Source organism: Saccopteryx bilineata, chromosome 3 (genome assembly GCF_036850765.1).
Source record: "Saccopteryx bilineata isolate mSacBil1 chromosome 3, mSacBil1_pri_phased_curated, whole genome shotgun sequence".
NCBI classification, from domain to species: domain Eukaryota; kingdom Metazoa; phylum Chordata; class Mammalia; order Chiroptera; family Emballonuridae; genus Saccopteryx; species Saccopteryx bilineata.
In genome coordinates, this window is record NC_089492.1 from 311,282,374 (window position 1) to 311,294,903 (window position 12,530).

The window sequence follows — 12,530 nt, forward strand, 5'->3', positions numbered from 1 at the left end:
CCAGTCCTATGTTCTATCCACTTATCCACTGTGCCACGACCTGGTCAGGCTCTAGTTGTTTACTGATGGATCTCTCATATGTGCCTTAACCAAGGGGCCTCCAGCAGAGCCAGCGACCCCTTGCTCAAGCCAGTAACCTTGGGTTCAAGCCAACAACCATGGTGTCATGCCTATGACCCTGCACACAAGCTGGCAACCTCAGGGTTTTGAACCTGGGTCTTCATCATCCCAGGCCGACACCCTATCCACTGTGCCACCACCTGGTCAGGGAATACTTTGTTTTTATGGTGAAGGGAAGATAGAGATGGGTTCTTTCCCCTTGGGAGTACTGAAAACTGTTCATAGTAGTGCTGTAGGAGAACTTTAGAATCGGTGAAGAAATTCTTTTTGCCTCAGAATATAAACCTCTATAGTCCACACTCCCTTCTCTGCAATTTAGAAGCCCAAAAGTCTCTTGACAATGCCAATATGTCCCAAACCTCATTTAGTGGCCAAATCTGAACTCGCCTGTTGCTCTTTATAGTCTTTATTTTTTCCATTACTCTAGTTGTAGGTGTCAGTGCAGAAATAATAGTTTGGCTACCAGGTGCTGCCCCAGACCCACTGGGGGCTACTTGAAATATGGCATATACATTGATTTGCCTTTCTAAATCCTTCAAATTTTGAATTCTGTTACTCAGGTCCCAAATTTGTGGTTCAGCACTGTGGACCTGTGTTCAACTTTCATTTGAGCGATCTCAGTAGGCTACACACAGACACGCAGATGGATGCAGTATGAAATGCAGGTGTGGAGGGCTTAGCTGTTCCATTACATCTCAACTTGAAAACTTTACAAACAATAGATATTGACAGCCTAGGAATCTGGATCCAAACTCCAGTGATGCTGGGATCCACTAGATTTGCTACCAGGGAGTCATTAAGGTTTCATTATTAAGTGCCTAAGTGTGGACAGAATTATTCATAATAGCCAAAAATAGAAACAGCCCAGATGCCCATCAACAGATGAATGGATGAAGAAAACGTGGTATAACTAGACAGTGGAATATTATTCAGCCATCAAAAGGAGTGAAGTAATGGGGCATGCCCCAGTGTGATGACCTTGAAGATGCTGTGCTTGGTGAAAGGAGCCAAACATAAAAGGCTGCGTATTGTTTGGTTTTGTTTGAATGAAATGATGGCTCTCTAAATGGGCCATGCTTTCTTTGCTTTACATGCGTCATAATTTTTTGTTGAAAGACTGGACATTTTGAGGCCCTGGCCTGTTAGCTTAGAGCAGGGGTCCCCAAACTACGGCCCACGGGCCGCATGCGGCCCCCTGAGGCCATTTATCCGGCCCCCGCCGCACATCCGGAAGGGGCACCTCTTTCATTGGTGGTCAGTGAGAGGAGCATAGTTCCCATTGAAATACTGGTCAGTTTGTTGATTTAAATTTACTTGTTCGTTATTTTAAATATTGTATTTGTTCCTGTTTTGTTTTTTTTTTTTTACTTTAAAATAAGATATGTGCAGTGTGCATAGGGATTTGTTCATAGTTTTTTTTTATAGTCCGGCCCTCCAATGGTCTGAGGGACAGTGAACTGGCCCCCTGTGTAAAAAGTTTGGGGACCCCTGGCTTAGAGCATTATCCCAAAACACTAATGTTGTGGGTTTGATCCCTGATCAGGGTACATACGGGAAGCAACCAATGAGTGCACAACTAAGTGGAGCAACAAATGAATGCTTCTCTCTCCCTCTCCCTTCCTCTATCTGTCTCTCTGAAATCAATCAATAAAAGGAAAGAAGAAAAAAAGAAAAACTGGTCATTTTAAATAGTATAATGTGTGACTCTGGGAATAATATTATCGACCCCCACCATAGGATTTGTTGTTGCTATTCCTTCTGGGTTATAATTGTTTGTTTAGTGACTTTTCTAGACTTAAAAAAAACAACTACATTCTTTGTCATGTGTGGTCAATGTGGTCAATAATTTGATAGAGATTTCCTTAACCTCCCAGAATGAAACAGAAATCTCCCAGTCTTTGTGGCTGGGCTGTGTGTGTGTTGGGATGCCTTCAGCACTCGGTTGGCAGTTTACAGACTTCACTTCCTGCTTGCGCAGAACCAAGGTCAGCCAGAGGTGCGAGCTTAGAGCCTTTGGGGGTCTTTCTTTCTTTTTTTTTTTTTAGTGAGAGACTCCTGCATGCTCCCTGACTGGGATCCACCCGGCAGTCCCACTAGGGGTCAGTGCTCTGTCCATCTGGGGCTCTTGCTCTGTTGCTACCAGAGCTATTTTTTAGTGCCTGAGGCGGAGGCCAGGGAGCCATCCTTAGTGTCTGGGGCCAAGTCACTCTAATCAAGCCTTGGCTGCAGGAGGGGAAAAGAAGAGGGGGGAGGGGGGAGGGGGGAGAAGCAGATGGTCACTTCTCCTGTGTGCCCTGACTGGGAATCAAACCCAGGACTTCCACACACTAGGCCGATGCTCTACCACTGAGCCAACTGGCCAGGGCCTCTGGGGTCTTTTCTGAGCTGGCCTTCTAGATTCCCTGAAGTATATAGAAGGTTTTTTAAATTTTATTTTATAAGACTGAGATTCATGGACATAGATAAAAGTGAAGTGGTTACCAGGGGAAGGGGGTTGAGGGGTTGGGGGAAAGAGTAGTAAAGAGGGACAAATATATGGTGACGTAAAATGATTTTACTCCGATCAACAGTTCAAATGCTATGGAAATGTTTACCTGAAACCTATGTACTCTTATTAACCAATATCACCCCATTAAATTGAACTATTTCTAAATAAAATTTAAAAAACAAAACAAAGAAATTATTTATTTTTTTTAATTAACCAAAGTCCACAGTTTAAATTGGGTTTCACTCTTTGTGTAGTTGTGTGGATTTGGGCTGCTGTATCTACCATTACTGTATCATACAGAGTAATTGTGCTCCCTAAATATCCCTTCATATTCCACCTGTTTATCTCCACTCCCCCGAAGCGTGGCAACCACCAGTATTTTTATTACCTCTATGGTTTTGCCTTTTCCAGAATATCATATAGTTGGAACCATACAATAACATAGCATTTTCAGACTGGCTTCTTTTACTGAGTGATAGACACTTATGGTACCTCTGTGTCTTTTAATGGCTTGAGATCTTGCTTTTTATTGCTGAAGAATGTTCCATTGTATGGATGGACCAGTTTTTCTATCCATTCTCCCTTTGAGGGTGATCTTAGTTGCTTCTAGTTTTTGGCAGCATGAATAAAGCTGCTATAAGCATTAGTATACAGATTTTTGTGCGGACGTAGGTTTTGAATTCATTAGGGTGGATATCTGGGAGTGTTGATGGCTGGATTGTATAGTAAGACCATGTGTAACTTTGTAAGAAATGGCCAGTGTGGAAGCTTTCCAATGCCCTGATTCCCAGAGCATCTCAATCTCCATCCTCTCTTCCCTGGCTTTTGGGGGCTGGTTGGCCCTAGATAATAGCCTTTGTCCCAAACTACAGCAAACGGATCATTGTTTTTAATGTTTTCAGCAAATGCCCCGCCCCCTATAGCTACTCTGCCCTGTGAGAGTTCCAAATTGGGCAAAATCAAAGCAAGACCTTTGTGTTAGACCTTGAGAAGCCATTGGACAGGTGAATTCAGACGACCTCAGTTCTTTGAGAACGAGGTCCTCTCTGCTTCCTCCCACACGAGGAACCCACACCAGAATATGGGCACTGTTTTCATAACCTTGCTATGCTGGAGACAGGGAAGGGGCAGGGGTGAGTTAAAATGCCACAGGGTGCTCCTACTGGATGTCATTCCCTTTCCTCTCCTCTCCTCTCCTCTCCTCTCCTCTCCTCTCCTCTCCTCTCCTCTCCTCTCCTCTCCTCTCCTCTCCTCTCCTCTCCTCTCCTCTCTTCTCCTCTCTTCCCCTCTCCTCTCCTCTCCTCTCCTCTCTTCTCCTCTCTTCTCCTCTCCTCTCCTCTCCTCTCCTCTCCCTATCCTCTCCCTATCCTCTCCCTATCCTCTCCCTATCCTCTCCTTCTCCCTTCCCCCTCTCCCCTTCCCCCTCCCCCCTCCCCCTTCCCCCTCCCCCCTCCCCCCTCCCCCTCCCCCCTCCCCCCTCCCCTCTTCCCCTTCCCTCTTCCCCCCTTCCCCCTTCCCCCTTTCCCCTTCCCCATTCCTTCCCTCCTTCCTTCCTTCCTTCCTTCCTTCCTTCCTTCCTTCCTTCCTTCCTTCCTTCTTTCCTTCCTTCTTTCCTTTCTTTCCTTTCTGTAAGAATGACAGCCTTTACTGGCGTTGAGCTAAAATGATATGGCAAAAGGTGATAGAGCTATATAAACACTACTCTCATAATAAATTTGTAATGAAAATAGATGGAAAAGCTAAAACAGGTACTTACCAAATTCTAATATTTATTTCTAAACCATAACAATGAGAAACATTTTTAACAACAAAACAGTGTTGAAACTTCAAAGTAAAAGGCAATGCCAAAAGAAATATCATTATCAACATAATTTTGTAAAATTTCAAGTCATTACTTTTTTTTTTTTTTTTGTATTTTTCTGAAGCTGGAAACAGGGAGAGACAGTCAGACAGACTCCCACATGCGCCCGATTGGGATCCACCCGGTACGCCCACCAGGGGCGACGCTCTGCCCACCAGGGGGTGATGCTCTGCCCCTCCGGGGCGTCGCTCTGCCGAGACCAGAGCCACTCCAGCGCCTGGGGCAGAGGCCAAGGAGCCATCCCCAGCGCCCAGGCCATCTTTGCTCCAATGGAGCCTTGGCTGCAGGAGGGGAAGAGAGAGACAGAGAGGAAGGAGGGGGTGGGGGGTGGAGAAGCAAATGGGCGCTTCTCCTATGTGCCCTGGCCGGGAATCGAACCCGGGTCCCCCGCACGCCAGGCCGACGCTCTACCGCTGAGCCAACTGGCCAGGGCCTACTTTTTTTCTTGATAAGGGTTCACTTGGTTGCTATAAACCCTTGACTATTTTCCAGAGTTACACTATTGTTTCTTGGTGGCAGGAAGTTTTTTTTTTCTTTTTTTTTTTCATTTTTCTGAAGCTGGAAACAGGGAGAGACAGTCAGACAGACTCCCGCATGCGCCCGACCGGGATCCACCCGGCACGCCCACCAGGGGCGATGCTCTGCCCACCAGGGGGCGATGCTCTGCCCCTCTGGGGCATCGCCATGTTGCAACCAGAGCCACTCTAGCGCCCGGGGCAGAGGCCACAGAGCCATCCCCAGCGCCCGGGCCATCTTTGCTCCAATGGAGCCTTGGCTGCGGGAGGGGAAGAGAGAGACAGAGAGGAAAGCGCGGCGGAGGGGTGGAGAAGCAAATGGGCGCCTCTCCTGTGTGCCCTGGCTGGGAATCGAACCCGGGTCCTCCGCACGCTAGGCCGACGCTCTACCGCTGAGCCAACCGGCCAGGGCCGGTGGCAGGAAGTTTAAAATCACTAATTCAGTTTTTTTACTCTTACACTGATTTATTCAGATAGTCTGTTTCTTCTCCAGTCAGTTTTGGTCATTTGAATTTTCCTAGGAATTTGTCCATTTTAATCTAAGTTACCTAATCTCTTGGCATGCTGTTGTTCATAATAGTCCTTTACACCCCTTTTTATTTTTATAAGATCATTTAGTGATATCTTCTCTTTAATGTCTAATTTGAATATTGAGTCTTTTTCTCTCTTTATTTTTTGGGATAAATTCTTCTAGTTTGTATGTTCCATAGTTTATTCTCTTTTTTTGGTAGTTACATTTAGGTTATTTTAGCATGCATACTTAGAGTATAAAGTTAACTATCTACTTTTTTCAAACAATTCAAAACTGTGGTAATCTTCGAGGCAAGGTCTATGAGGTAGACTCGGAGGCTTTGTCAGAAAAGGCCTATATTACTCTCTCTCTTGAACACTGGTTTTCCTGTTTTTTGTTTGTTTTTTAAGTGAGAGAGAAGAGAGACAGAGAGACAGCAGGGACAGGCAGAAAGGGAGAGAGATGAGAAGCATCAACTTGTTACAGGACTTTTGTTGTTCATTAATTACTTTCTCATACATGCCTTGACCGGGGGACTTCAGTTGAGCCAGTGACCCCTTGCTCAACCTTGGGGTTTTGAACCTGGGTCCTCAGTATCCCAGGCCAACATTCTATCCACTGCGTCACCGCCTGGTCAGGCTGGTTTTCCCATGTTGGGCTCTGTGCTGAGTCTCTTCTTTCCTTTGTCTGTTGATGATGTTATTTCTTGTCTTCTAGCCTCATTTCTGTTCAGAAATTTGCCATTATCAGTCTAGTCATCATCTTGTTATAGACTGCCTGTTTTCTTTTCTGGTAGTTTTTATTTTTAGCCTTTTCTGTTTGTCTTTAGTGTTCTGCAGTTCTGCTGTGGGTCAAGGAGTAACCAATTTTTGTTTATTCTGCTCTGGTCTTGCGATGCTTGCTGATTATCAACCATATACCCTCCAAGAACCATATATTTTAAGTCTGTATTCATGTGTTTCTGCTGTTCTGGAGACCATTATCTCTTTTTAAAAATTTTTTTAAATTACTGATTTTAGAGAGAGAAAATGAGTGTGTGAGAGAGAAACATTGATTTGTTCCACTTATTTATGCTTCATTAGTTGATTCTTGTATGTGCCTCACCAGGGATTGAACCCACAACCTTGGCGTATTGGAACAATGCTCTAACCAGCTGAGCTGCCTAGCCAGGGCCATTATCTCTTTATGATACTGTCCCTCCTTCATTCTCTCTTCTTTCCTTTTGGGACACCTATTGGGCAGCTTCTCAACTTCTCATTTATATTTTCTATTTCTTCATCTCTGTGCTGAATTCAAGGGAGGGGTGAATCCCTCAGACTGCTCTGCCAGCTCTTGTTTAATCTGCTGTTTAACCTTCCAGTGAGTTTTTAATTTGAATGTCTTTCAGTTCTAGAAATTCCATTTGTTTATTTTTAGGAATTTCTGTTCTTGTCACATACTGACTTCTTTTGTTTCTTCTTCTTTTTCCAAGTGAGAAGAGGGAAAATAGATAGACTCCCACATGCACCCCGGCCAGGATCCACCCAGCAACCCCTGTCTGGGGCGGATGGATGCTTTGCCCATCTGGGGCGGTACTTACAACCAAACTGTGTTTAGCATCTGAGGTGGAGGCTCCACAGAGCCATCCTCAGTGCCCAGGGCTCGTGCACTTGCACCAATCGAGGCATCGCTGCAGGAGGGGAAGAGAGAGAGAGAAAAGGAGGGGGAGAGGTTGAGAAGCAGATGGTCGCTTCTGTGTGCCCTGACTGGGAATCAAACCTGGGACGTACACAGGCTGGGCCAACGCTCTACTACTGAACCAACTGGCCAGGGCCAACTTCTTTTCTTATGCTAGATTTTGTTGTCTCTGATTGTCCTTTTTATTTTTTTTCTAATTCTTGAGATGTTTCTCTAGGTTTGTGTGCAGAGATTTTATTTAGTTTTCCTGTGGATGGCATTGCTCTTCCAGGGGCCCTGGTCTACATTTCCTGTCACCTCAAGGTGCTGTTTCCTTTTCTTGTGCGTCTTTTATAACCCCGGGTCTCAGCCTCCAAGGTAATGCTCTTTAACAGAAATATACTGTGAGTCATATATATAATTTAAAATTTTTTAATAGCCACATTAAAAAAAAAGAGGCAAATGAAATGAATTTAAATAACACACTATATTTAACCCATTAAAGTAGTATCATTGTAACATATAATCAGTATCAAAACTTATTTTTTTGTACTAAGCCTTCTAAATCCAATGTGTATTTTACACTCACAGCATGTCTCAGTTTGGGGCTAGTCACATTTTGAGTGCTTCATAGCCACATGTTACAAGTGGCTGCCACATAGGACAACAGCTCCAGGCCCTGTCTCAGTCTGATTTCCCCCTGAGGCTGACTTGCACTTACACCTCTGGCTTTGAGTTTTCTCACTGCTGCTGGCACTTGGGGTTTTACCTGTTTCTTGAGCTTGGCTATGAATTAAGAATTGTCTTTTCTCATATTTCTCTGCATTTATAGCTGGAAAGGAGGACATTTAAGTCCACCATGTTGCCATAAATCCTTTCATTTATTCTTTACAACCACTTTTTTTTTTTTTTTTTTTTTTTACAGAGACAGAGAGAGAGTCAGAGAGAGGGACAGACAGACAGACAGGAACAGAGAGAGATGAGAAGCATCAATCATCAGTTTTTCGTTGCGACACCTTAGTTGTTCATTGATTGCTTTCTCATATGTGCCTTGACTGCGGGCCTTTAGCAGACCAAGTGACCCCTTGCTCAGCTAGCGACCTTGGGTCCAAGCTGGTGAGCTTTGCTCAAACCAGATGAGCCTGCGCTCAAGCTGGCAACCTCGGTGTCTCGAACCTGGGTCCTCTGCATCCCAGTCTGACACTCTATCCACTGCACCACTGCCTGGTCAGGCTCCTTACAACCACTTTTTTTTTTTTTTTTCATTTTTCTGAAGCTGGAAATAGGGAGAGACAGACAGACTCCCGCATGCACCTGACCGGGATCCACCCGGCACGCCCACCAGGGGCGACGCTCTGCCCACCAGGGGGCGGTGCTCTGCCCATCCTGGGCATCGCCATGTTGCGACCAGAGCCACTCTAGCGCCTGAGGCAGAGGCCACAGAGCCATCCCCAGCGCCCGGGCCATCTTTGCTCCAATGGAGCCTTGGCTGCGGGAGGGGAAGAGAGAGACAGAGAGGAAAGCGCGGCGGAGGGGTGGAGAAGCAAATGGGCGCCTCTCCTGTGTGCCCTGGCCGGGAATCGAACCCGGGTCCTCCGCACGCTAGGCCGACGCTCTACCGCTGAGCCAACCGGCCAGGGCACAACCACTTTTGATGAAAGTACTCTATGCCCAATTTACAGATGAAGAAACTGGGTCTCATGGAGCTTAGCTGACTTTCCCAGGGTCACACATGGCTATTAAGTGTCAAAGAACAGACCTGAATACAGGTCTGTTTGAATCCCAAGTCCATATCCTATTCACCATGCTGTGTTACCATCCTATAGTTTTGATTTCCCTCATTTGTTTTCAGGAATTAGACCACCAAGGGCTCTCTCTTCCCTGAATCCTTACACGGCTTTGCTCGTCTGGAGAGTAGCTGTTGGCCAAAACCTGGAGGAGATTACCATGGACCAGTACAGCCTTGGGGATGAGGGTGCCATTCCATCAAAGATGCACCTTCCTTCATTTTCTGAGAACCAAGGACTCAACTGCAGTGACACCCTCAACCAGGGCCTGGGTCCCAGCACACGAGACCTGCTCAATGCTGGCCTGAGTGGTTTGGACCTGGACCCCAGCCTGCCAAAGCCCAACGTGCCTAGCGAGGTCTTGGAGGACAGCTTAGATGCAGTGTCCCTGTACTCGGGTAGGGACGGTGACTCCATGAAGCTGCTGGAGGAATACGCAGATCCGGAATCTCAGGCTTCCTTACGAGGTAAAGCTGTTCACCAGGTCTGAGGGCCTGGAGGCTGTTTGATGGTTTTTGCTGCAGCCAGGGCTTGGTTCTGCACAGGTTGGTTATGCAAATTTCTCTCTTCCACAGAGGGGTAAGGAGCTGTCACTTTTCTTCCACTTGGGAATTGTTCCCAACTTCCTAGTCAAGAAAACTGAACACTGTTAGGGAATAATGTTGAGAAATGTAGATGTTAGGGAATATTCTAATCTTGTGAGTGGCGTGGGCAGACCTTTGAGTTTACGGGACACTTCCCTGTCTGTTACCACATCTCAGGGACTCCTTTCACATTCCAGGATGCGCTGGGATCCTGTCCCTCTGCTTCTTCTAAACGTCCCAAGCGTCAGTGTCCTCATTAGAGGGGGGGGCAGACAGTAACACCCACTCTTTTTTATTTTTTAAATAATTTTTTTAAATGTTTATTTATTGATTTTAGTGAAAGAGGAAGAGAGAGAGAGAGAGGAGCATCAATCTGTTCTTATGTGAGCCCTGACCAGGGATCAAACCGGCAACCTCTGAATAACACCCACTCTTCTCCCCCCCCCCCCGCCAGAGTAACAGTAGGAAGAAACAAAAGAAGAAATGGACATAAAAGCACTTTGGAAAGCTCTAGACAGATAATCGTTGCTTTTACCCATATTGTTAGAATTAACTTCAGAAAGTGCATTGATTCGTTTCTAAGTCTTTCTCCTCAGCAGTGGCGGAACAAAGGGATCCGTTCAAATCTTTTTTCAGTTTGCCTTCAGACTTCCCCTACCAGATAAATTCAGTTTTTGTTTTCAGTTGTCTTCATGGGTTCTTGGGTAAGTTGCTTAGATGGGCTGACTGAGAACTCTTGGATATTTGTGGTCCTGCTGGGCACGTGGAAGGCTGCATCTGAAACAGCAGCCCTGCAAACAGGTATTAACATTAATTGGAATAAGCAGCTCAAAATGTGTCCTGAAAACTTGCTAAAATTAAAACCTTCTGAGGCCCTTATTCCATGCAAGATGTAAGAGCCAGGGTGTTAGTCTTGTCACCGTGTAAGACCAATGGCTAACCATGAAATCCTAGATTCCTGGGACATCCGCAGTGTTGTGAGCACCAGGCCAACCTTCGGAAATAGTAATGAGGCTTTTCAACCTGGGATGCAGGAATTACCTGGAAAATGCTGGTTAGTACATTTTGCTTGGCGGAAAACCTGTAGCTTTCACCAGATTTTCATAGGGGTCTGTGCACCCTTCCCCCAGTGTTACAAATCATTAGTCTAATCCAGCTTTTCCTAATTTATTTTTCCATTGATTTGAGAGAGAGAGAGAGAGAAAGAAAGAGAGAGAGAAACATCAACTTGTTCTACTTAGTCACTCCATTTAGTTGTACACTCATTGATTGCCTCTTGTATGTGCCCTGACTGGGGATTGAACCCTTGACCTTAGCACACTGGGATGATGCTTGATCCACTGAGCCACCCAGCCAGAGCCTAATGTGTTTTAAACTTGAATCTTTAATCTTTTTTTTGTGTATGACAGAGACAGAGACAGAGAGAGGGACTGATAGGAACAGACAGGGACAGACAGAAAGGGAGAAAGATGAGAAGCATCAATTCTTCATGGCAGCACCTTAGTTGTTCATTGATTGCTTTCTCATATGTGCCTTGACCAGGGGGCTACAGCTGAGTGAGTGACCCCTTGCTCAAGCCAGCAATCTTGGGCCCAAGCTGGTGAGCCTTGCTCAAACCAAATGAGCCCGTGCTCAAGCTGGTGACCTCAGGGTTTCAAACCTGGGTCCTCTGCGTCCCAGTTTGATGTTCTATCCACTGCACCACCACCTGGTCAGGCTAATGAGCTTTTTTTTTTTCTTTTTTCTTTTTTGTATTTTTTCGAAGTGAGAAGCGGGAAGGCAGACAGACAGACTTCCACATGCACCTGACTGGGATACATCCAGCATGCCCACTAGGAGGCAATGCTCTGCCCATCTGGGGCGTTGCTCCGTTGCAACCGGAGCCATTCTAGTACCTGAAGTGGAGGCCATGGAACCGTCCTTAAAGCCTGTAACTTTGCTCCAGTGGAGCCTTGGCTGCAAGAGGGGAAGAGAGATAGAAAGAAAGGAGAGGGGGGAAGGGTGGAAAAGCAGATGGGCACTTCTCCTGTGTGCCCTGGCCAGGAATCAAACCCGAGACTTCCACACACCGGGCCGACACTCTATCACTGAGCCAGCCGGCCAGGGCCAGGCTAATGAGCATTTTTTTTTCTTTTTTTTTTTGTATTTTTCTGAAGTTGGAAACGGGGAGGCAGTCAGACAGACTCCCGCATGCACCTGACCGGGATCCACCCGGCATGCCCACCAGGGGGCGATGCTCTGCCCATCTGGGGCATTGCTCTGTTGCGACCAGAGCCATTCTAGCGCCTGAGGCAGAGGCCATGGACCCATCCTCTGCGCCCGGGCCAACTTTGCTCCAATGGAGCCTCGGCTATGGGAGGGGAAGAGAGAGACAGAGAGGAAGGAGAGGGGGAGGGGTGAAGAAGCAGATGGGCGCTTCTTCTGTGTGCCCTGGCCGGGAATCGAACCCGGGACTCCTGCACGCCAGGCCGACGCTCTACCATTGAGCCAACCCACCAGGGCCCTAATGAGCATTTTTTTTTGTATTTTTCTGAAGCTGGAAACGGGGAGAGACAGTCAGACAGACTCCCACATGCGCCCGACCAGGATCCACCCGGCACGCCCACCAGGGGCAACACTCTGCCCACCAGGGGGCGATGCACTGCCCCTCCGGGGGGTCGCTCGGTCGCGACCAGAGCCACTCCAGCGCCTGGGGCAGAGGCCAAGGAGCCATCCCCAGCACCCGGGCCATCCCTGCTCCAATGGAGCCCTGGCTGTGGGAGGGGAAGAGAGAGACAGAGAGGAAGGAGGGGGGAGGGTGGAGAAGCAAATAGGCGCCTCTCCTATGTGCCCTGGCCGGAATCGAACCTGGGTCCCCCGCACGCCAGGTCGACGCTCCACCGCTGAGCCAACTGGCCAGGGCCCCTAATGAGCATTTTTAAAGTAACTTAGCAAGGCCAAGACTTTCCCCTGAGAGAGGTCTGTTTTTCCTCATTTAAACTTGAAACCATTTGACCATCACAGTGATT

At 47.0% G+C, this 12,530-nt stretch overlaps 1 protein-coding gene across 2 annotated transcripts in view; it reads left to right on the top strand.

Annotated features, from left to right (window-relative positions):
- The window catches only part of ZNF541 (zinc finger protein 541), a 57,449-nt gene that overhangs the window by 12,278 nt on the left and 32,641 nt on the right, over positions 1-12,530 (top strand). The window contains exons 3-4 of one of the 2 annotated variants that reach the window (XM_066265296.1): positions 7,444-7,529; positions 9,004-9,405. In XM_066265296.1, the coding sequence (XP_066121393.1) occupies positions 9,099-9,405 (307 nt within the window). In that variant the 5' untranslated portion in view covers positions 7,444-7,529; positions 9,004-9,098. The remainder of the gene's footprint in view (positions 1-7,443; positions 7,530-9,003; positions 9,406-12,530) is intronic. The other variant, XM_066265298.1, reaches the window with a different exon arrangement.